Here is a 24607-nt window from a genome sequence, read left to right as displayed (position 1 = left end):
TATTTCGGACCACTCCCCGCTTTTACTGCACTTTGATGTCTTTCCGAGGGGTGAGGGTAGGGTTGTCCCAATCAATCCTTGGTACCTGCGCGACCCCACCATTCGTGCTGAATTGATTAAATCCCTTCAGCGATATTTTGATGAGAATGTGGGGTCCGTGCCTTCGGCTGTACCGCTGTGGGAGGCCTTCAAGGCAGTACTCCGAGGGGAAGCCCTATCCCTTATTTCCCACGCCCGGAGGCGCGAGCGGGAGGAGGTGACCCGGATGGAGGCTGAAATAGCCGAGTTGGAGGGTAATTTAGAAGGTGGGGTGACGGATGCCGCATTACATGTCCTCCAACTCAAGCAAGCGGCCTATAGGGCCCTCGTCACGGAGGCGGCCAGGGGCCTCAGTAGAGAGCAACAGGGGCGACTGTATGATGTGGGTGATAAGGCTGGTAAACTGATAGCGTGGTTGGACAAAAAAGAGAGAGCGAATCGTGTGGTCCCGCTGATTGAGAAAATGGATGGTGTGTGTGTAACTGAGCCAGAAGAAATCGTCTCCTGTTTCGCGGATTATTTCCGTGGGGTGTATTCCCCGGTGTCTCCCTGCTCGGAAGAGGATTCCCGTGCCCTGCTCAGGGATATCGCGCTGCCGTCCCTTTCCGGGGATGACAGGGTTTCGCTGGATGCCGCTCCCACCTCCGACGAAATCGCCCTCGCCATACGCTCGGTCGCTTCCGGCAAGGCCATGGGTCCGAATGGTCTCCCTATCGAGTTGTACAAGTTGCGACCGGATACGCTGGCACCCCACCTCCGGGCTATGTTCCTGGCGGCACACTCGGTGGGCTCCCTCCCGCTGGACCAGCGCCTGGCTACAATCGTGGTCATTCACAAGGAGGGGAGACCTCGGGACCGGGTTACATCCTATCGGCCCATTTCACTACTGAATGCGGAGCCCAAGATTCTCGCCAAGGTACTGGCCAATCGGCTGGTCGGCGTGGTGGGCGATTTGGTTCATCGGGACCAGTCCGGCTTTATTCCTCATCGCAACACAGCCCTTAATCTGCGGCGCTTGCACGGTGTGCTCGCGCGTGTCCCGTTTATACGGGAGCCGGCCATTTTGGCGTCCTTAGACGCCACCATGGCGTTTGACACGCTTGAGTGGCCATACATCTGGGCGATGCTTGCGAAGTTTGGATTTGGCCCAGGGTTCATCAGTTGGGTCAAATTGCTGTATTCGGGCCCACTGGCGCAGGTGGTGGTGAACGGAAGAGTATCGGCTCCGTTCGGGCTGGGCCGGGGCACGCGGCAGGGCTGCCCCTTATCGCCGCTCCTCTTTGCACTTGCCTTGGAGCCCCTGGCGGAGTGGCTGCGGTGGGAGCCTTCCATCCGTGGTCTCCGCTGGACCCCCGAGTATGAGGACCGCGTATCCCTATACGCTGATGACATCCTTTTGTACCTAGCTTCCCCACATAAATCGCTCATAGTACTGGTTGATGTTTTGCATTCATTCGGTCGTAACTCCGGTCTTGTCATCAACTGGGCTAAATCGTGTGTGTACGTTCTCTCCGGGGAGGCTCCTATCCTCCCGCGGGGCTGTCCGATCCAGGTCACCCCGCAGGGATTTAGGTACCTGGGTATCTTCATTACGCTGGACCCGGAGGCTCGGTATGATCGGAACTTGTTTCCCCCCCTCCAGCGTCTGAAAGAGGATGTCGCGCGCTGGCGGCGTTTGCCGCTTTCGCCGCTCGGCCGGGCGGCATTGTTTAAAATGATGTCGCTGCCGCGTTTCCTGTACGCGTTGCAGAACACTATGGACCTCGTCCCAGCGCGCTACTTCCGCGAAGTGGAGAGTTTGCAGCGCCGCCTGCTCTGGGACGGGAGGCCACGTATTGCCCTGGCGAAGCTGACGCTCCCATGGTATGATGGGGGGATTGCCCTTCCGGATATCAAACGGTACTATTGGGCCTCCCAGCTAGCCGCGATTAATCAGGGCCTATATGGGCCCGCCTTAAACCCGGCATTTGAAATGGATAGGATGCTCCTTCCAGGTGGTGACCATAATCGAGCGCTCTATTCTAGCGCGCCCGATGCTCGCCTAACGGGCCCCACGCGTGTCATGGTGCGAGTGTGGCTTGCGGCCAATGCAGCTATGGGGTGGAAGGATCGTTTGACCCGGGCGTCACCACTATACGCGTCTGAGCGGTTGGGCTCCTTGTGGACCTCGAAGGGCTTTGAGAAGTGGGACATAATAGGCATTAGCAAAGTGGGGGATCTCTGGACGAGGGGAGGATTTAAAACGTTCGAGATGCTGCAGACGGAATTTCAGTTGCAGGGCAGCGAGTACTTTCGGTATTTGCAGGTCCGTCATGCGCTGGGCTCCGTCTTTCCGGACGATGCCTCCATCCCGGAGTGTTCCCCCCTGGAGGATAGAGTGCTGGATGGACACATCCCGGACAGCACGATCTCACTGATCTACAAAAAACTGATCAACGACCGCTCAGACTTGTTGACTGCCCTTCGTGGGGCTTGGGTAGCCGACGGGCTGGAGCTGGACGACGAGGACTGGACCTCCGCGGTGGCCTCCCCGAAAGAGGTGGCCATACCGGCTCGCCTTCGTTTCGTCCAGCTCAAGATACTCCACAGGGTCTACATGACGGGGCCAAAGCTCCTGCGTATGGGCTATGCTGAGGACGGTCTGTGTAAGCGTGGGTGTGGTGCGTTGGGGACTTTTCTGCATATCCTGTGGGAGTACCCGGAGGTGGAGGGGTTCTGGCGTGGTGTGCATGAGGTGCTGCGAGTGGTTACGCATGTGGCGCTGTTGCCCGAAGCGAGGAGATGTCTGTTGAATGTGTGGGAGCCTACCGACTATTCGGTGCCGCAGACGTGGTGGGTGACTCTGGGGTATTTGGTTGCCAAGCGTGATATTGCCCAATTGTGGGGATCCCAGAGGCCCCCGACTGTCTCAGCTTGGAAGGAACATATGGATTGGTGCATGTTTCGGGAAAAGGTGGTGTATGTGGCGAGAGGTAAGCCTGGGACATGGGTGAAAGTGTGGGGCCCCTGGAACGCCTACCGCGGGGGAATCTGTGCTCCACCGTTATTGCCTGATCCGTCGCCGGCCCCGTCCCCTTAGCCAATTCATCCCCCCGGTACCTGGGCAGTGGGTTTACCCAGCCCTAGTTCTGATCTCTCCCCCCTCTTGAGACTTCTATGGATGGCTAGGGTTTCCCCTTTAGGGGAGCACGTGTTGCTATTTCCGATCGAGGATTGCCTTGTGGGTTTGTTTGTATTTGTTGTTCTTTCAGTTTAAAATGGAACCGGATAGTGGGGTCTGGATGGTGTGGCTCGCAACGATGTTAACTCCTATGCATGCTCTGCCGCAGCACCATGTGTTTTATAAATGTATATCGTATGCTCCTTTCATTGCTAGCGGCCGGCCGGAAGGTTGTAGGCCCATGTTTGTATATTTTTGAATCTTGTAATAAACGGTTTCAAAAAAAAAAAAAAAAAAGCGTGAAAAGAGCGCACCAACCAAGCATTTCCAGGTGATTGCAGCGGAATCTTGATGTCTCTTCTTATCCCTGCCTTTCACTCACCAGCCCCACCTCCCTCACCTTCGCCTCTCTCGATTCTCTCTTGAACTCCCTCTCACCACTGTACTTCCACTCTCCCAATGCGCCTCAGGACATATTTTGGGCCAATTCTCGGTGAGTAGAGTGAAGAGGATGGAGGGAATGGGGGGAAGGGAGACGTGTATAGGGACTGCTGTTTATAACTGTAGTTGCCGAGACCTGCATGCCCTAAAACGGTCACAGAGAGGCTTACAAATAATGTGTTATACCATTCACAAAAGATGCATCCCCCAACATTCTCCCATACGGATGAAGCAGTACAAATTCAATTCAAGCTATGATGAAGAGCGTGATGTATATTTTTCCCTTTGCCTTTTCCTTAGCAAACCACAACTACTTCACACACACAGTTGTGGCTTGAGGGGCATACCTGTATGCAGAGGGTCGTTAAAGTTGTGCCACCATCTGTCATGTCCTCCTGCAAGGATCCACAGGTAAATGAGGACACTAACACTGATGTCTTGCTAGTCTGTTCTTCATTACTGAAACCCTCTGTCATTGTTGTTCCTCCACTTTTGTGGGGGCTTGTCTTCACCCATGCAGTCCCCTGCTCTCCTCTATCTAGGATCCAGTGCTCCTTCCCACACAGGAACTGGTGTCCAGTGTCCTGGCTATGGACCTCAGGAGGACAGAACACCACCTCACACGCTGTGTGCTGCCTGAACACTACTGCTGTCACACGCTGTGGAGGTTTCATTATTTAGACCTCTTGTGTGCATGTCTCTGCTGAAATGCCTTTCCAGGCTGCTCTCCAGACACAGACTTTATTGTGGGTGCTCTAGGCCAGCGACTACCGTGCTGCGAGGAGCTTCACTACACAGAGGCACAACGATGTGGAGCACCTGGCTGTCATCAGCCCAACTATAGGTCGTCGGGCCAGCTACCTCTGCAACAGTTCTCTTGACCAGTAAGCCCATAATCCGCTACCCTCTGTTGCCTGTCAAGCTGCTGCCCTCTCTTTGTGCCTCCTCTGCTCGTTTCTTGCTCTGTTTTGTCTTTTCTGTTTGTCTGCCTTTTCTGCTTGTTTTTCTGCTATCTGTTTTGCCGTTCCTGCTCTATGTTTTGCCCTCTTCTGCTCTGTTTTGCCGTTTCTGCTCGTCTTTCTGCCCTCTGTTTTGCCGTTCCTGCTCTATGTTTTGCCCTCTTCTGCTCTGTTTTGCCTTTTCTGCTTGTTTTTCTGCCCTCCGTTTTGCCTTTTCTGCTTGTTTTTCTGCCCTGTTTGGCACTCTTCTGCTCGGTTTTGTCTTTTCTGCCCTCTGTTTTGCCTTTTTCTGTTAGTTTTTATACCCTCTGTTTTGCCTTTTCTGCTCGTTTCTTCCCTCTTCCCGTAGTTTCCTCATGACCTGACTTTTCGACAGAGGCCTTGCATCCCTGTGCCCAGATACCCCCAGGGGTGACAGTGCCACACTCTAAAAATGCTGATTGATTGAAATGAAAGTGTGATCAAGGAAGACAAAATTTAATGTCTCTCCATCTACCAAAGGGCAGTGCTTCAGGAAGTCTAACTATTGAATGATGGGCTGACTCACAGATAACTTACACTTTTGAACAATTTACACTTTACAGTTTTAGTAAGTTTACTACTTTTTGGCTGTTCACAAAATCCAAGTGTAAATTTACTCCATAACTCTAGAACATAGCAACAGGTTGAAATGCTGCTGCAAGTGCCCCTCTTGCAGACACCGCCATTAATAACTATTTGGAAGGAGATCGATAAATTGCAAAGTACCTGAAACGTTCAATTTAACAAGTGGAGAAAACGAAAATCGTTACATTCGGCAACTGCCGCCTTCCTTGGTGCGGCCGCTGCTCTCGCTAAGGAGTGAGAAGCAGCATAGAGAGCCTTCTTGGGAAGAGGTGGCAGAGGCACCACTAACCGTACTAGAAGTTTAGCATGGTTTGTAGAGTGGGGAGAAAGAGCAGAGGACAGTGCTTCATTGACCCATAGACTGGTATGTGGATATGGGAGACTCGGAGTGAATGTCGGCGAGGGATTGTGCACTCATGTTCACCTCAGCTTCCACTTTTATTCTATTAGACTCCCCCACAATGTCTGTGTCAGAAGTAAGTCAAATGACCCAATGATCTTCAGTTGTAGGTTCAATATTTAACTCTAAGGTTGGTGCAAAAGACTCTCAAAAAGCCCTCTTAAGTTTAAGGCAATGAATCGCTACTAGTTAAGCTCAGTTGAAATAGAAGCTGTGTCTATGGGGAGGGAGGAGGGGTTGTAAAAGGGCAAGAGACAAGACCAGCTTGGTCTCATTCATAAACAATAAAGCAACAAAAAACAAGCGCAATGGCTGTGGTGCCAGGAATACAAATTGCTTCAGTGTAGATAAGATACAGATGGGACGCGAGATACCCCCTCCCTCTCGACACCACCAAGGCCAACACCGTCACTGAGATTCTTTTTTTGAATCACAAGAGAGTTGCTTGAGGCACAGGGGATACACGAATCGGTAGTAAATCGGAGGGGGACAAGTCTACACAAGGGACACGGATATCACTTCTTCTGTAGGCCGTTCTTCTCAAACCTTAGTCATCCAGTCAGACTTAGCTGACCATACAGATATGGCGGGGACGGGAAACACAAATTCAGTGTCTCTTCTGGGCAGGCCACTGTAAACGTAGAGGGGCACTCTGTTCCAGGCACATTAGTGTCAAATGAGAGCACAGTCCTCACACAAGAGGCACTTCCACCTTCAAAAATCCAGAGCATTCACCACAATGTGACTTTACAAATAGATTTGAAGCTCTTGACTTTTCGGGGGATGCTACTAGAGGTATCCCAGTCACGGTCTGTCTCATTAACTCCATTAATGCCTTGGCCAATACTGATGTATCTCCAGGTTTAGCTCGCAGTTCTGGCATTGTAGGAATACCAGGTGTGGCTAGTGGCTCCCGTCCGAGGGGGTCTGACAGAGAGTTTGGAAAAAAAAACCTGAAAGGTATTACTGAAGTGTTAAGGATCCGAAGATAAACTGTTTGATCTGGCTGTTCGAACTTTATCCTTAGAAGTTGCAATGGCAAAAACCTTCAGGAAGTGGAGAAGACTATGCCAACACCCTTTAGTTGAGCCTCCCAAAGAGTCTGAGTCATCATCATCATCAATAAACCTTATTCGGTTTTATACATAAAACCAGAAAAGTCATACAAACATCAATAAAACAACTTCCAGGTTACATAATGACAATTAAAATACATCCCAAATCATCTAAACCTGAGATAAAGATACTGAATAGCAATACAAAAGTTAATTGCAGCTTCCCCTTAGTCTGACGGCGACCCGTAAAAAGTTAAGGGTGTACAAAACAGTTTCCTTACATAGAAGTTGTAAAAATACATAAAAGCTGGTCTCACCCTCCTAAACCCACTGTTTTGAGAATGGGGATAATAAATGACTTTCTAGGAACAGTATAAAAAGTGCAAAACATTAAAAAGTGCATCATGTCCTGAGGAGACTCACCGTCGCAGCCGAAGGGCATGAGGCACTGACCTCTGTGGGAACCACGAGGATGAGCCAAAAGATAGTGAATGGGGTCGAGCAGGAACCTCGTCAATAAAAAGCAGTCATGAATATTTTTAAGCTCTAAAAGATAAGGCTTGGTAGTGGGCACTGTTTTCAGCGCAATCTACGTACGTACGCTAGGCTTACACAGCTCTTTTCTCTCTCTATCATAGCGGCACCTTCTTAAAAAGCACTCTTTGGCCCAAACAAGATCCCTCTTACATGTAAGCTCTGGGTTAGTAAGTAGTTTTGCTCTGCCTAGCCTGGAAAGGCCGACTCTAATGTACTGAAGCCATCCAATACGGGAGACATGGTCAAGGGAAAGACAATCCCGTAGGACGTCTTTACTAAGTGTGTTCTCTTGCTTAGCACAAATCTTAAGCCACAGGGCCAGGAGAGGGAAGCCCAGTTCATCTGAGAGGACAGACATCCCCAGCTCTTCGTGCACAACGTAGGATGGGGTGCTTTGTGGGACAGAAAGGACCTGTCGCAAAAAGGAGTTTTCAGCACTTTACACAGTCCCTACCTCAATGTGTCCTCAGATCTCACTCCTGTAACTGGCCTTTGAGATACAATTGGCTTGATAAATCTTCAAAAGAGCCCCTACTGGTTTACCTCCCACTCTGCTGGCAAAGTTAAAAACAGCTGCAGAAGCTTTCACTAAGTCACCTTTATTCCGAATAAGCAGGGGGCACGAACTCAAGGAGTCGTCAAACACTACTCCCAAATAGGAGAAGACATTAATCTTAGGTATAGATGAGAGTCCCAATTTAAACATAGACTGCTTAGCCTTACAGGATCCCACCTGCATAATATACAATTTAGAGTGATTAACCAACAGGTGCAAATTCTCAATAAATTGGGCAAAAGAGTTCAGGAGAAGTTGTAAACCCCTCGCTGTCCTTGTCAAGAGGACTGCGTCGTCCCCATATAAGAAAACCGTCAGTCTACGCTTGCATACCTGGGGACAGTACGCTTTTATCGCCAAAAGTGCTTTCTCTAGGGAGTTTATATACAAGTTAAAAAGAAGGGGAGCTAAAATACACCCCCTCTTAATACCAAACTGAAGGGACACTTTCAAGTGCTTAGTACATCGGACAACCGCACTTGAATCTCGGTGAAGATCCCTTAGGAACAAGATAATATTGCTGTCAATGCCGATGGAGGACATCAACTGCCACAGCTTGGACCTGTTGACAAAGTCGAAAGCTGAGGACAAGTCCGTGAAGGCTAAGTGTATGGGACTGGAGCGAGCCACAGTATACTTATTCAGAACCCTGTATAGATTTAAACACTGTTCCACAGTAGGACGACCTGGGCGAAAGCCATATTGAATCACTGCAAAAAATGATTTTCTTCAGCCCAGGAGACAAGTCTTTCAAGTAACATGCGACCCACCACCTTCACCACAGCATCCAAGAGGGAGATTGGCCTATAACAAGAGGTGCTGTCCCTTGTTCTGAGTCAAAGACTGCAGCTTGTTCAGAATCATGCAAGATATTGCACCACAACACCCTTACTAAAGAAACTGCAATGGCTGCCAATTGTACAAAGAACCTTGTTTAACACAGGTTGCACTATCTTTAAAATACAACAGAGTAAAAGCCCCACTTTTGTCTCTTCCACAATAAGAAAATATATTCCTAGCAGTAACCTCAGATAGGCACATCTCAATCTCCTAGAGATTCCCAAGTTGTATAGGAAAAGGCTGTGGGGGAAGGGGAGGAGGAAGCATGTTCGCTGGGTTGGCTTCCAGTGCGTAACTCCCTTCCAGATAACATGGGAGCAGCAACATCTTACGAGCAATTCAGTACTCTGCAAAAAACATAGCTTTTTAGACCAGCTTACGAATAATCTGCATCTTTGCTCTGCTGTTAGTGCTTTCAGCGCCACGAAACCCTTCGATGAACGTGCACTCTAGCAGCTTTTGATAACATGACAAGAATATGAGAGATTTTGTTGCATAAGATAAGTCTGTCCACGAACCCTGGAAAGACCTGAAAGAGCAGCCAGGGGGAATTATATCAAAATAGTGAATGCCTCAGAGGTGCTGAGGGTTCGGATACAAAATCTTGTCATAAGCTTAATTCAAGATGGATTTTTTAAAGGGGTAACATCTAAAATTCAAGGGGATTTTGGCATGGAAATTCAGAGGACGCATAGGGATCCCTTAAAACAAACTCAAACAGAAAATGTCCTGGGAATATTCTGGTTAATGTTTGTACTTTCTTGGTGAAAGATCTGATTCTAAGTATAGCATTAAAGTCAAAACTGATTTTAAAGACTTTACCCGTGCAATCAGGTCTGATCAATATGAATCCTGACTGTTAACAGCCTTAGAACCAAGAAACACAGATGTAATACAGAGCTTTTGAGAGCTAGTGGTGGCCAATTAATACTTCTGCATGAAACACGCCTTACCCAGGTAGAGTAAAACGGTTTTGTCAGAAGTCACTATTGGGTCAATGAGGTGGTGTGCACCTCCTGGGTTGAGTGCAATAAGGGAGTGGCATTGTTGGTTGGGAGAAATGCGAACATTCACATAATTCATTTAGAAGTACACGTAAGGGGTAGGTGGATTATTGCACTGATCCAAATACATCAGTACCAATAAAATTGTGTTGGCTACTATGGCCTTACATCAGATAATATGTTTACCCTAAGCAAGCTATAATGAAACTCTTAGATTAGGATGTATACCTTCTTTGAGGAAAATTTGGGAAGCTGCTCAATCGAGGTGGTCTGGGATGCTTATAAAGCATATTTAAGAGGAACCATCACTAAGTGTTCCATTTATCATACTGAGTGTGAGAGGGAGAAAGATAATTCACTTCTAAAAGAAATGATTAATTTGGAAATATAAGTGGCAGAGATAGACAACATATGAAACGATAAGGTCAGATCAACAACATATGAAACGATAAGGTCAGATCTATACAAGTGACATTGAAATGTAGGCCTGAACTGGAGCAAAAGATACATGAGTGGCAAGCTAAAAATATACCAAATAATGGGTATGGGGACTTATCTGGTAAAATGCTGGCATGAAAAACTGAGATGGAGGAACCTCGTAATAATATTCAGAATACCCCAGAGGAACCTTTCACAACTCAAAATGAGAAGATAGGAGAAGCATTTCAGAATTTCTACCATCACTATAAAGAGACTGTATGGACCCAAACGATAAGGAGATTAAGAACTGGTTTGACTGTCTCCAAATTACAAGTTTTGAGTTGCATGATCATGTTTTTGACACAAGAAATGCCAGAAAATGAAATAAAAGCAGTCATCTCTAACATAAGAAAAGCGAAAGCCTCAACGGCATTCCTGGAGAACTCGTGAGCTCCTAATTAATTAAATGACCCCTTTTTGTAAAGACCTATTTTATAACAATCTTATAACTAGTGACGACCACTGTAATCATTGGGAGAGGCTGCTATAGTGATCATTTTAAGGCCAAATAAGAACCCTGCTAGGTGTGAATTTTAAAAGAAAAAAGAACAAATGATGGACGGAATGCTGAAAAATGCACACATTCACCGCCAGTTACAAAGATCTGAGTTTAATCCATTGCTCTTTTGCTCACGACGCCACCCCAGTTTGGACCCAGCCATATGCAAATCAGTCTTGACCCTGTTCCTCATGGGAACAAACCAGCCCGAACTGCCAAGCCAGGTCCTCCCAGGACCCTCAACAAGCATCCTGGGACCGGTTTTCGGGTCATCACCTCTCATCAGCCAGGCTACCTAGAATCAAGTGGCGCAGTGAGCACGGGACCCCCGTCTGGGCATACCCTTCCCATTTAGGGCGACAAAAGCAAAAAGAACAAATGATGGACAGAATGCTGAACAATGCATATATTCACGGCCAGTCACAAAGATCTGGGTTTAATCCATTGTTCTTTTGCTCACCACACCACCCAAGGTTGAACCCCAGCCATATGCAAATCAGTCTTGACCCTGTTTCTCAAGGGAACAGTCCAGCCCGAAATACCAAGCCAGGTCCTCCCTGGACCAGAAACAAGCATCCTGGGACCGGTTTCGGGGCATCACCTGCAATCAGCCAGGCTAGCTTGAATCTAGTGCAGGTGTGAATTTTAAACACCAATTTCCGTACTTACACACAGATTATAAAGTCTTTGCAAGAATCTCGGTTAAAAAGCTCTCTGGGGCGGTAGGGAAATTCATCAATGAGGATCAGAAGGGTTTATCCCCGGAAGACATCTGGTAGAGTAGAATCACCAGGCCACTGGACCATAGATCTCGTTTCTCATTTTAACTTGTCACTTGCATTTGTGACCAAGGTCTTTCACCAAGTATGTTGAAAGTACCTTTGATCATCCCTCACAAGTTTTGGTACCTCCTCTATAAACATTCTGGTATGGAGTAAGTAAGATCTTTTCAGCCGCCATTAAGCGAAGCTTTGAGGTAAGCCCTACTATTATCTAGCCTGGTGTCTGTAATAAGGAATTGGAGGGACTAGAGCACAGGCAAGAGACATCTAAGATAGTGTCAACGCTGAGAAGTTGAATAAATGGAGAAACTGTGATAAGATGAAATATCCATCTTAAGGAGGTACCCACAATCTCTTCTTTTTCATAGTGAGACACACGACTTGCTTCTTTATTGTTTTACCTTTTTATTTTAGTTTATTATGTGGTCCAGACCCCCTATCCTTTGTGTCCATTCAATCGAAACTGCGGATATTATGTTCCATTTGTGTATGTATGGGTACAAGAGATTGTAGCGTCTAGGATGCGTTTCAAATCTGAGCGGATAGAACAACAGGTCTCAAGAATTAGACCTGACAGACAACCCTGTTAGAGAACCTTTCATCTGCAGGGGTAAATGGCAGATGCGTAGATCCTCACCCTGACCCATTAACACTGGTACTTCTCTGCACGACTGATGTTTTTACTGGGATAGTGCTGATATTTGTAGCAGGCCAGCAAGAATTAATAGGGCAGTACTACCACTTACAGCAGGGCTGTTACATTTTAAGTGACTGTTACCCCTGGCACAAAATTGTCACACTCCTAAATGAGAAAGTACTGCTACTCCTCAGCAAAATATTTAATCTGTTAGTACCAGTACTTCTCAATAAAATTGCAATACGCCTAATTGGACAGTAACATCACATCTCACAGCCCCCTATACATTTAACTGAATAGAAACAATTTCCTGACAAAGTCACCTATTTTCCAAGCAGATGTATTAAATGTTCCAAACCTAGGAAAAAACAGTTCCAGAACCTTGAAGGCTGAGACAGCACACGTGCCACCAATTTAAAACAGAACAAATCTTCCTCTTTACAAAACTATAATCAAAATATAACAATAGCACAAAATATATTTACAATATAATTATACTATAAACTGAAAAACCCATAAGAAGATGGGTAAATGCTACACATTTGCTACATAAAGATGTGAATCAACATACAATAACCCTTTACTGAGCAAATGGTTTGTTACCACCTCTCCTTTCTTCACACACATTATCATTTAACTATCTTGTTTTTTCCTCAAAATTTGTTATTCGTCTGTGCAGGTTCTGAGATTCATCAATTTGAACGTCACTCCTTACATCGTTCATTGTGCCTTAATCTTGTAAACCTTGTCCCCCAAATTCCTGAATACTTTTCACATCCTAAGCATCTCTTACAAATAACCCATTTATCCATCATCCCTTTTGACTGTTTCTGGACTGTTGGATTCCACCAAATCATTCCAAATGATGTTATTCACTCAGCTTCATTTTCTTTTTATACACATTACTTTCACTCTTCAAGATTGCCATTCATTTCAAATTCAATACCTTTCAATCATTTAACTGTACAGCATTACAGAGAACCCCAAAGATTCTGTTAGGTGTCGAATACTGACTCTTTCCCTTCTGTACTTTGCAGGTTTTCTTAGCCTTGACGTATATACCAACTTTTACTTCAGGGATCACAGAACCTCTCTTGCGATCATACTGTACTGTAGAGATTGAAATACCACCTTAAAACCAGAACCAGAACAAGTAGACGAAGTATCCAGTCAATCTGGACCACCAACTTAAAACCCAAAACGAAGAAGCCCAAGATTGAAAATAATAAATATTAAATTTAAAGGTCCTGAATGGACGCGTGTTATTCTTGAAGATTTCGAGAAATTGGAAATAATTGAAGAAAATGATGAAAGCTTAAATGCAGAGCAAATTGTCAAAATGTGAAAAATTAAATTGAAGGAGAGAAATCTTCATATCCCATTTGAAAATGGCTGACAATAGAGCTGCTGGAAAACCGAATCGTTTAAAGAAATGTTGTAGAATATGTATATGTAGCATATTTTTAGTACTTATAATTTGGTTAGTACTAACAGTAGCCAGTCCCTATTTCATGGTTACGAATATACAGAATAGCACTAATACACATGAAAAGGTAGCTACCATCAAATGAGATAGGGTAGAATTAGAAGCACCAGATGAGTTAGATTTACATCACACTATGAATAAAAATGACACTGACTTAAATGTTTTTACACACCTGTTAGTACAATATGTAGAGACTATGGAGATTAGTGATTGTTACGTGTGTATGAAATTACCCGCATCTGTAGCAGAAGGAGTAACATATCATTTACCATTAACATATGGTATTTCATGTAGTGTTTTAGCAAGCTTATTTTATAGAACAGGAATATTGCAATATGATTATTCTAATGTAGATGTGATTTATTCCTGAGGTTCCTATGCGAAAGTGCATGAACCCCGTCCTTAGTACGAGAGACTCACAATTTATGGGTGAATATTTTCTTACTATGAAAACAATAGATATAGCTGGAGCACATAAGCACAATTTAACCTGTAAATTGCATGAAGAAGAGAAGATATTTTTTAATTTAGTTGAACAAAGGAGACAGGATTTCCAAGGAAGGGCTTCTGAACCTAAACCTCAGATACCTAAATGGGCTGAGGAGGAAGAGCATTATGCAAATGGCAAGACTCATGCTGCTATGTCCTTGGACTTTGAAAAGAAAGGGAAAATCTGTCTTCATAGGTTAAAAACAGAATATAACAATGCATTTATCGGTTCCAGTGAATGTTAACATAATTTCTTAGCAGTTGGGGGATGGGGACTAAAAGGAGGGACAGATCCAGTATTTCCTGGAATCTATTATGTGTGTGGCAATAAAGCTTATTTTAGGCTGCCAGACCACTGGTATGGGAGTTTCTATTTCGGAATAGTATTCCCTAAAGTATACCATGTAAAAAGAATCACTGAAAGCAATGAAGATAATAATGGACTAACACGTGTAAAAATGGCTAATTTTTCCGAAATAGTAGGTGATATTTTTAGTGCATTGATACCTTCAGTGGGATTTCTTCTAAATTCACGGAAAATTTGTCAGTTGTCTACAGTAGTTGATCAGTTATCTACTGACACTGCTGGAGGATTCTTAATGATTAACACTGAATTAATTGCGGTCAGATCTATGGTTATGCAAAATCGAGTTGCTCTTGACGTATTATTGGCAAAAGAGGGCGGAGTCTGTGAATTATTGAAAATGCAACATTGTTGCACTTACATTCCTGATAAAAGTGTTGAAATTGGAGGCTGTATTAAAAATATGACGAAATTAGAAGAAGAGTTGAAACCACTGGAAGTTGTCAGTGTATGGAAGAAATTAACAAATAGTATTTCTACCTTAGGTAGTTGGTTTTCCAACATAGGTAAAGGTATTTTAGGTCAAATAATACTGCCCATAATGGGAATAACACTGTTGGTATTAGTAATAATGGTTTGGCACAAGTGCTGCAGAGGGAAAAAGAGATATGAAGTGAATGAAAGGGGTAAGAAAAGAAATCTCTAAGAAATACAGCAGGAAGAATTAAAAGGAGACTTTTACAAAAGAATGAGAGGGTTACAATGCAAGAAGGAAAAAGTAAGAAATGAAAGGGTTGAAGAAGAAATTGAGATGTGCTAAAGTTGGCATCTGATTCAGTAGAAATTAGTGATGACAATAAATGCCATCAGAGAGGGGATTGATGGAGCAAGGTTTCGTATAAAAGAAACTTGTTTGTATGCAATCCTCTCAAACAACTTGTAATAACGTAACCAACCAGTTTTGAAAATACTAATATTGCATTACACACGACATACTCTATGGGAAGCTTTCATATGTGTATTACTAACCAGTAACCTGAGTGTCTTAAAATGGCCACCAAAACGCGGGATTTCACTGTGCATGCGTCTACTGCATCTACGTAGTATGACTTCTTTTATGCTAGGAGGGAAACTTTTCAGCTGTGCAATAGCTCTTAAAATGGTCGCTTGAAACTCACATGTTAATGCGCATGCTATTGCTTAAACAAAACCTTATAAGTTCTACTAAACACTAATGCGAAAGATTAAAATAAGTAAATGGGGATAGAGTAGAGATAAGTGGTATACAGTGAATTCATTTACTTTCATATTCTAACGTGTCTTTTTCTGACTTTATTAATAGTTCATATTTGGGCCTCGGAGGGTGACTGAAATCCCTACCCCACCTGACTCACGCGCAGGTGCACAGAAACTGTCCGGAACCATGATGGTAAAGTTGAAACTCAGCCAAGGTCACACTGGAGAGAGTCGCATGAGAAATCAACCTATTGACCCGGACAAAGGAAAAAATGTTAAAACAAATGTATCTAAATGTATTGACTATAACGTGAAATGCGGGTGGGAATAAAGCTTGGGAAATGAATTAATGGGCGGGAACATTGAACAAAAGACCCTAAGTAAAAATATTACATCTAGTATGGTGTGATGAATTCCTCCCCTTGCTTTGCCCACTCAGAAATAGGGGTTTTCAGGATATTAAAACATTGGGGGGTGGAACATACACGTAGAATAGTATAATTGAGGCAGTTTAGTTAATTGCACAGAGGAGTTCACACCGTCATCACGGATGCAGGGGACAGCCACAGACTATGCGGATTCCAGATGCCAGAGTCTCTGCTTGAGAGAACAAGATACTGATCGAAAAGCCCAGTGCTTAATTTGTGCCAGTGCTTTCCGGTGCTGAGCACCAGCACTTTTTTCTCAGGGCCGGGTCTATTGTAGAGGTGGGCAGAATGAATCATTCTTAAACATTCAGCACGGGAAATCCAAATTGGTGCAAGCCGAATGCTTTCAATCTAACCTGTTCTCCTCGTTGTGTGGGGCCTGTCTTGTTTTGGGCTCTTCTGTTAAGTCCTACGCTTGTTTTTACTTTTTTCAGGCTAGGGGATGGTTAACCGCTTCAGTGCCCATGACGAGATGGTCTCGTCATGGAGCGCGGTTGCGCTGTGCCCATGACGAGACTATCTCGTCATGAACCCTGCCCGCTAATGCAACGGCCGGCACAGGGCGGGGAAAGGGCGTGGCACTGAAGGGGTTAAAGAAACGCTGGATCACCGAGGCAGGAGGAGCGCCTGCACCCATGCTTTGCATGAAAAGCACTAACTCCTAGACCAGCCGAGGGGCGAGGCCATGTACTGGAGTGGCCAAAAACAATACAAGTGGAGCAGGAGAGAAATAACACACATCCCACTGCCGTGAACTATGCAAGCACAGAAGTGTACGAGTGGAACAGCAGAGCCAGGCGCTCTACCTACAGGCTGGGCTGGGAGTTCCAGCGGTGCCTCCTAAGCTCTGCTCTCCATTCACCCGAAGTTCAAAGTCACCAGACCTGATTCAGTGCAGATCCCAAACACAGGCAGGTCTGAGATTATTTTATTAACATTGCCCTGGACAGTGCATGCAGTGAGAAGGAAACGGCAGAGAACAGAAACTGAAACCATTCAGCACAAGTGCCCACTCGCACCTGGCATTAAATGCTGTTCACTGCTGGCATGCTCCTCTGCACAAAGGCCATTCTTGCCCAGCCAGGGACACTCATGTCAATCGCTCCAATATCTTCAGTCGAGATAGCGCTATAAAAAACTGCAGGAAATAAACATGTGATGCAGTTTTTGAGCATGAATCCCTTATTTCCCCCCCCCTCCCTTCCCCCTCAAAAACATGCCCAGGGTTCTTCTGAGACACTAAAGAATGCTCCTTAAGAGCTGTATGGTCCGGGGTACCATTCTATTGTGGTAAATATTTCATTACCGGTACTATTTTTTATGCGGTAAAATCTAGTAAGAATAACTCAGTAAATATAAGAGGCAGAATCCGTGGTATTAGAGGTTCTAAAAGGCTTTATTCCTTTACAAAGGAAAATACAATTCGAATTGCAGGCTTCAAATTCCATCACCACGAAAGTTCAGGAAGGAAGGCAATACATTATTGACAGGTAATCACTTTTATAAGAAATGCATTATAGTGAAACAGATGCAGGAGGCGTAACAGTTGATAAGAGAGATAAAATATGCATACGTAACCAAAAAGGCGGACATATAGGCGTAACTTAGAAAACGTCATTATACATGATGTCACAAGTGGGTGGATTCATAAGAGAATCCTGCAATATCAGCAGAAATATTTGGCAGAGATGCGTGCGCAGCCGCATGACGTGTGATTGACGTGCAACTAGAGGGTGAAGGGGACTTGACATTTAGCTCTACATGTGGAGACAGAAGTCTGAGGGGTCATGTCAACCTAATCCCAAATCATATCTAATATCTTATGTTTAAAGAACTGTATTATCCAAAAGGAAAGGTCTCTCGGACGGAATCTATTCTATACTGACTGTTAGTGCGTGTACGAGCGTCTAAGTGTCTACATGAGATGTGAGGGGGCAGGAATCTTCCATGGTAACAGGGCTATGAATTACTTGCACGAGGACAGTGAGGCCTGGCCTCTTGCACGGTAGCTGGAGGAATGTTTACCTAAACTACTAGACAGGAATGCGTCAGATGAGGAGCGGAGCAGATAATCTTGAAGGTGAAATACAGTTTTTGGCAGGCAACAGGCTGGATCAGGCACCGTTAGCCGCGCAGGGAGTAGGACAAAGTTCATGGATACAGATGCAGGCTCGGGCTGGAGCTTCCAGAGGCAGAAAGCAGGAAAGGCTTGATGGCAGAATTCAGGGCCTACTCGCCTGAGTCTGTAAAATGTGGAAAGTGAACCACAAAAAGTCGGTGGCCTTTCATACTTAGGAATGGAATATCTGACCCATTCATGGTGGATCTGAAAGAGGACATGTTGACGGTGGACGCACATGTATTTGCGTCTTTAAAACTGGAACTGGAGGGAACATACATGTACTTATAGCATGCACATGGAGCCGTTGGGGTCTACGATAGGGGACATAACTGATCACAAAATTCATATTTCCTCACTATGCCAGGTGTGATGTCACTTTTGGTGCACAAGTTTGAAGCTGTACTGGCAATTATGTAATTCTCATAGCGCTATTTGTTTTGAATGGCAGACTGCGTCAAGAGCGTTGCTTATATGGTGATATTTATTGGTGGTAGATGGGCAATGGGAGTGTCCCACAACTTCCATGTAGGTGTGCTGCGCGGCGGGATGGTGTTTTTTCCTAGTTTTCATGCAAGCGTTACAGAGGGTGCACACACTGCCTTCCTTTCTTTTACACACCACATACAAGTACATTCTCTTTAGTTTATAAAGCTGCCTCAGGCCCTCAAATTACCCTACTAATGATAATTTTTTAAATGTACACACATTTTCTAATTTGAGTTCACTTTAAAGTTGTTGCCATAGACTTCAAAAATGTTAAAATATGGTATATTGTTCGTATAGCGCACTAATCAGGTGAGGTCTTTGATGTGCTATGTGAAGAACTAGGTCTTCAGCTCCTTGCGAAACTCAAGTGAGGAGGTAGCTCTAATGTGTTTAGGCTTGTGGATGTGGGGTCAATGAAGGAAGTGGGTAGAGCCACTGAAGGTTGTGGGCGAAGCTGGGGAAGTGGGTGTGGCCTCCTAAAAAATGTGAGCACCTGCACTTCATATTTTACAAATGAAGCACTGGGAAATCCAATCATCTACAGGGGGAGTTGCAGAAAAACTATTTGAGGAGAGTAGAGCCAGAGAGGGGTGCGACGCAGGCGTTGCACTTAGAAGAGGTCACCTTTCCGGTCCTGAACCTGTCTTGATCTTTATCTCCCGACGTGTTTTGGAGATCTGCACCCGACTCCTAGGCCAGGGGTCCGGTCATCGCATTATCCTAGGTAATTATAAATCTATGTAGTATGTCCTTGTGCTGCTCTCTGTTCTCTCCCTCTTCAGGTAATGTCATCATTGATCTTTAATTGTGACTTTTGTTTTACTTGACTTAAAATCTTCCTGAAGGAAGAAGGTGTCAACTGTATTTGATTTTTGACTCACAAAATGATTTACTAGATAAAGATTTTAAAACTTTTTGAGTTTGTGGTTATTATGGAGGTAAAGTTAATGTCATTTCTACTTAAACTATCTCAGCAACCTGATTCATTGACCAGAGGAAATTATTGACAAGGAGATCGAGTTGGTAAGATTTGATAAAGGTAAATACCAATTTACAGGTAAACCCAAAATTGATGCCAGTGGGTTTTTACTAGCTTATCTGTATGAATGTTATGGGCCCAGGTGAGTATATGGTGATGTGTGTGTAACCTGAGCTGGTAACCCGCTCCATCAATACCATTCCAAATAGGAGTATATAGAGGTGTAGCGCAGTGTCTAATTCCTACTCCAGTAAAATAATTTTTGGCCTTACAGGAAGTAAACTGTACCCCGATTATCACTTACGATTCGAGCAGTTAACCCTTCATCCACAAATGTCTTATCAATAACATTTAATACAGAATCAGTATTATTTACTGCCTTTATCACAGGCCATCATGAAAACACATTAAGACCAATGATATATACAGAGCGCCTACGGATTTCATAACAAATTGATCATGTACATCAAGGCAATTTGAAAATCTTACTAGTCATTTTCCATAGTTTCTTCAACCTCTAGAGGTAATCTAGACAGAAAATCAGCAGTGACATTTTTATTTACTGGAACATATTCCACTTCATATACAAATTCTTGCACTCACAGACAACCTTGTTATTCTAGCTGAAGCTTTAGTCATACCCTCAATAGTTAGTAACTTGACCAAGGATTTATGGTCCTTGCATACAAGACACTTTTTACCCCAAATAAATGATTGTGACAAGACATGGGAGGGACAGGAGCAAGAAGAGGAGCCACACTTACCCGTGACTTTATCGGTGGAATGGTTTGGGTCACCTGGAACTACAAACAAGGCAAAGACATTAGAAAGAGACGAAGGACAAATATATAGACAGGAAAAAACCAAAAATAGACAAAGGACTTATGCTTTTCCTGCAGAGAACGGAATAGGAAGAAAGAGGATGGAAGTCAAACAGAGAGAAGGATATAGTGGACGGACAACGTAAAAAGGAGGAGTTGCAGGACGGCACAGAGCACGTAAAGACGCCGAAAGAAATAGCAAGAGGAGTAGTCGCAGCACAGCAGGTGGCAGACGGCGGAGAAGCAAAAGGAGGCAATGAAGCCGTAGAGAGAGGCGAGGAGTCAGCGGAGACCAGAGGGAGGCACCCATTTCAGACACAGTGCCTCCATGGCAGCAGCAGGACCGCAGAAGAACCTGGCCTCAGCCATGCTCACAGGGGAGCATGGCTTGACCAGACATCCAGTCCTCCTGAACAGAAAGCCAAAAGGGAGAAAAAAAGAAGCATTGTCAAAAGTAAAGACCATGAGAAAATAGAAGTGAAGGTCAAAAAAGATGGACAAGTCAAGACACATAGACTAAAAGAAATCCAAAAAAATTAAAAAAAGAATCTTTACATTTAGAATAAAAATAGAAGCCTAGTAGTCTGGAGTCTTTTCCCCACTAACCTTGGCGCCTGCGTATCACATATGGTGTCAGAAGTGGGATTATCCATTTGAAACAAGGAGGACATCATACACCGCCTCATGGAAGGCCAACAGGAATTGGAGTGGACACTTGAGTGCTATATTAAGTCAGACGATTTTAAACAGGGAGTCCTTCAGGATTCCCTAAAAATTTAGGCCGATCAATTGCATCAGTTGTCTGAAAACCAGTTGCAGTTAGCCATGGGGATATCTCAAAGTAAAGGACTGCTCCCTGTTGGGCCTACTATATTCCTTCAGAAATGTTTCCAGGCGAAGATCCAACAGCCTTCTCAGTAAACTTAGAAAGAGCAGCCAAAGCCAGACGTTGAGCAGAAGACAGATGGACACAATATTTGGCAGCCTTATTAGATGGGGAAGCCGAAGCGGCATACCAGCCTGCCAACCCCACGGGAGATACTCCTTCTCAAGAGCTCAAGAGAGCAATCCTAGAGACTTGGGGTCCACGAGGAAAGTTAGAGTAGCTTTTCAAAAAGAAAAAGGGAATTCCCGTGATACCTGGAGATCTCTTTTTTTAAATTAAAGAAAGCCGCAGATTAATGGTTGGAACCCCACAAGAGCACCAAAGAAGACACAATGAATAAAATCGATTTAGAACAGTTTATAGAGGCACTCCCGGGGTCATCTCAGAGAAGGTTAAGACAACATTCTGGGTTAAAACTTGAAAATGCCATAGATATGGCTAACTCTTTTTTTCTAGGTACCAAACCTCAGGAGCTCATCCCGAACCTAAAAAGAATACTGTACCTCCCCCTCAAATTCCTCAGCCACAACTCCTGTACAAAAATGAAACAACATGCTGGGTTAACATTTGAAAATGCCCAAAATATGGCTCACTCTTTATTACGGGTACAAAACCACAGGAGCTCATCCAAACCTATAAAGAATACTAAATCTCTCCCTCGTACGCCCTTTTGAATTCCCTGAAGACCACTCCTGTACAAGAATGAAACTCCTGCTCCTCAGACAGGACCACAGGGAGTGGGAGGAGATATAGGACCTCAGTGTTTTAAATTTTGCTTGTGAGGTCATTTAGCCAGGTTCTGTAAGATGAGAAAAAATGATGAAAACATGGAAGTGAACGGTGTTACCAGACCTATATACTACAGACAAGATACCAGAGACAGTTATTATCTCAATCTCCAGGTGGATCATACTTGGGTTATGGCTTTGTTAGATTCGGGCTGTAAATTACATGCATCACAGAGAGGGGTAAGTTGCTCCATATCAGATAATACTGCAGAGGAAAGTCATCATTAAGTGTGTACATGGTGAACAGAAGGAATATGATATTCCTAAAGTCCCTGTGGTTGGACCTCAGTGGGGAAAAAAGGTTTATAGAAGTAGAAGTACTTACTAACCTACCAGAGAAACTCATAATAGGGACCCATGACCCCCAAATGATTAGTCTCCTGAAGACTAATTTAACAAAAGACCATTCTTGGTTAGAGTAGGCACCCTTTCCGCACGAAGAGATCGAGACACCCAGAGACCAACAAAGTAAAAAACACCAGAAGGAAAGATAGATGCAGAAGTGGAAAGGGGCCCCTAAAGAAAACCTCCTAACCACTGACCGTGGGAACTGGACAAAAAGTTGTATGTAGCTCAAATTAATGATATTTTGCTTCAAAAAACCTGGTGGAAGGCCCAAAGGGGATGAAAACGTACAAAGGGACTATTCTATTGGGTGGGTAAACTCAGATACAAACAACATCTTTTCAGAGAACAAGTCCTTTTTTTCAGCCACTCCAACTTACTGGCAAGCATTTTGGGCTGGAGAAAACCTCAAAAGCCATTCTGGAACAATTCTATTGGCCAGGATTCCGTAAATACATTAAAACCTATTGCCAAACATTCCAAATCTGCCAGAGGAAAAATCTATATCGGCCTTCAGCAGTACCCCTTCAAAGAATGCTGATCATAGGAACCCCTTTTGAAAGGGTTGGATTAGATTTGGTAGGACCCTTAATTAAGTCTAGCAGAGGCAATAAATATATCTTAGTCCTAGTTGATTATGCCACATGATACATAGAGGCCATCCCACTAAAAGAGACTACTACAGGGGTGTGGCTTCCTGGCTGGCGGCATCCTAGAAGAGCTTCGGCACTTGGGTCCTTGAAACTCGCAATATCCATCCATCCATCCAACTGCCCAGTAGCAGCGGAACTGCTCGTACACTGAACCAGAGTATTTGGGGCACAGATTGGCAGCTAAAAATCGACCGTGGGGGATATCGGCGAGACCACGGCCTGTGTGACTGACAGGCTGCCCGGGGTCCACGTAAGGGACCCTCCTAACAGGGCGGCCTCCTTAGTGCCACAGGAAGGCACACTAAGCAGCATACCAGTGCCCCCCCGGTCTATGGACCAGGGGGTCAGCCGGCCGCGTCACTTCCGGCCGTGGTGAGGGAAGGCAAGGGTAAAAATACCTTCCCCCGCACACGATGCAGCCTGCGAGGGGCTGGGCCCGGGCGCCGTTCCCTCAGTGGGGCTGCAGCATGGCTTTGACGCTGATCCCCGGACGGCATGTTTTCAGGGACCGCTGTCGCGGGTGTCTCCGTGGCTGTGCTCACGGCCTAGTGTGCACGTGCCTAGTTGCTGCTTGTTTCTCATATGCCGTTGACAACCATTGACTGCGTCGATGGCCCCGACTTGTGGGATTGGGGCTAGCTGTGTTTGGCCGCCGGGGGTACTGCCGCGTTGCGTTGCTTCCTGCACATGCCGGTCGGTTGTGTTGGTATTGTGTGGTATTTTGTCGTGGTTCTAGTGTGTGTGTTGCAGTGGTGACGGGTGCCGTTCTGTGCTCCTGGGCAATGCGTTTGTCTCCCGTGCCTGAATGTTCAATTTGAGATGGTGCGCATGCTAGCGCACCAATACCGTTCTGTGCTTCTGGGCAAGTCTCTTGTCTCCCGTGCCTGAGTGAGCGGTGTGAAGCTGGGCGCATGCTGGCGCTCCGGTGCCATTTTGTGCTTCCGGGCAAGTCACTTGTCTCCCGTGCCTGAGTGTGCAGTGTGGAGCTGGGCACATGCTGGCGCTCCGATGACATTTTGTGCTTCCGGGCAAGTCACTTGTCTCCCGTGCCTGAGTGTGGAGCGGGGCGCATGCTGGCACTCCGGTGCCATGCTGTGCTGCTGGGCAAATCACTTAATTCCCGTGCATGAATCACTTATCTCCAGTGCATCTGTGCAATATAATACGGTGCGCACGCTGGCACGCTAATACCGTTCTGTGCTTCTGGACAAATCACTTATCTCCTGTGCCTTTGTGCAGTGTAATGCGGTGCGCACGCTAGCGCGCCAATACCGTTCGGTGCTTCTGGGCAAATCACTTATCTCCGGTGCCTAGGTGCAATGTAAGGCGGTGCGCAGGCTTGCTCTCCAATAGCGTCGGGCGAGTCGCGGCCAATAAATTAAAACGTGCATATCGGAGTTGCACTGGCTATGAGCAGAGGAATGGTTGCTGTCAAGCTGGCTGGCCCCTGGCTGCCTGCAGCCCAGTCTGGTACGTCACAAACAGATTGTGGCGGAAGGAAGGCAGGGAAGAGGGGTGCTCTGGACAAGGGGGGCAATTGTGATGCCTGATTTTGTTTGCCGGGTGCATCAGTGTGTGGGACCTCAACC

General features: G+C 45.3%; 1 protein-coding gene across 2 annotated transcripts in view; it reads right to left on the bottom strand.

Moving 5' to 3' along the window:
* The window catches only part of LOC146801342 (uncharacterized), a 425312-nt gene that overhangs the window by 119563 nt on the left and 281142 nt on the right, over nucleotides 1–24607 (bottom strand). The window contains exon 9 of one of the 2 annotated variants that reach the window (XM_085620993.1): nucleotides 20290–20328. The exons of the other annotated variant lie outside the window; for it this stretch is intronic. Within the exon in view, the coding sequence (XP_085477119.1) occupies nucleotides 20290–20328 (39 nt within the window). The remainder of the gene's footprint in view (nucleotides 1–20289; nucleotides 20329–24607) is intronic. 2 annotated transcript variants of the gene reach the window in all.

This window comes from Triturus cristatus, chromosome 8 (assembly GCF_964204655.1).
Source record: "Triturus cristatus chromosome 8, aTriCri1.1, whole genome shotgun sequence".
NCBI lineage: Eukaryota > Metazoa > Chordata > Amphibia > Caudata > Salamandridae > Triturus > Triturus cristatus.
This window is presented reverse-complemented; position numbering and strand designations above follow the sequence as displayed.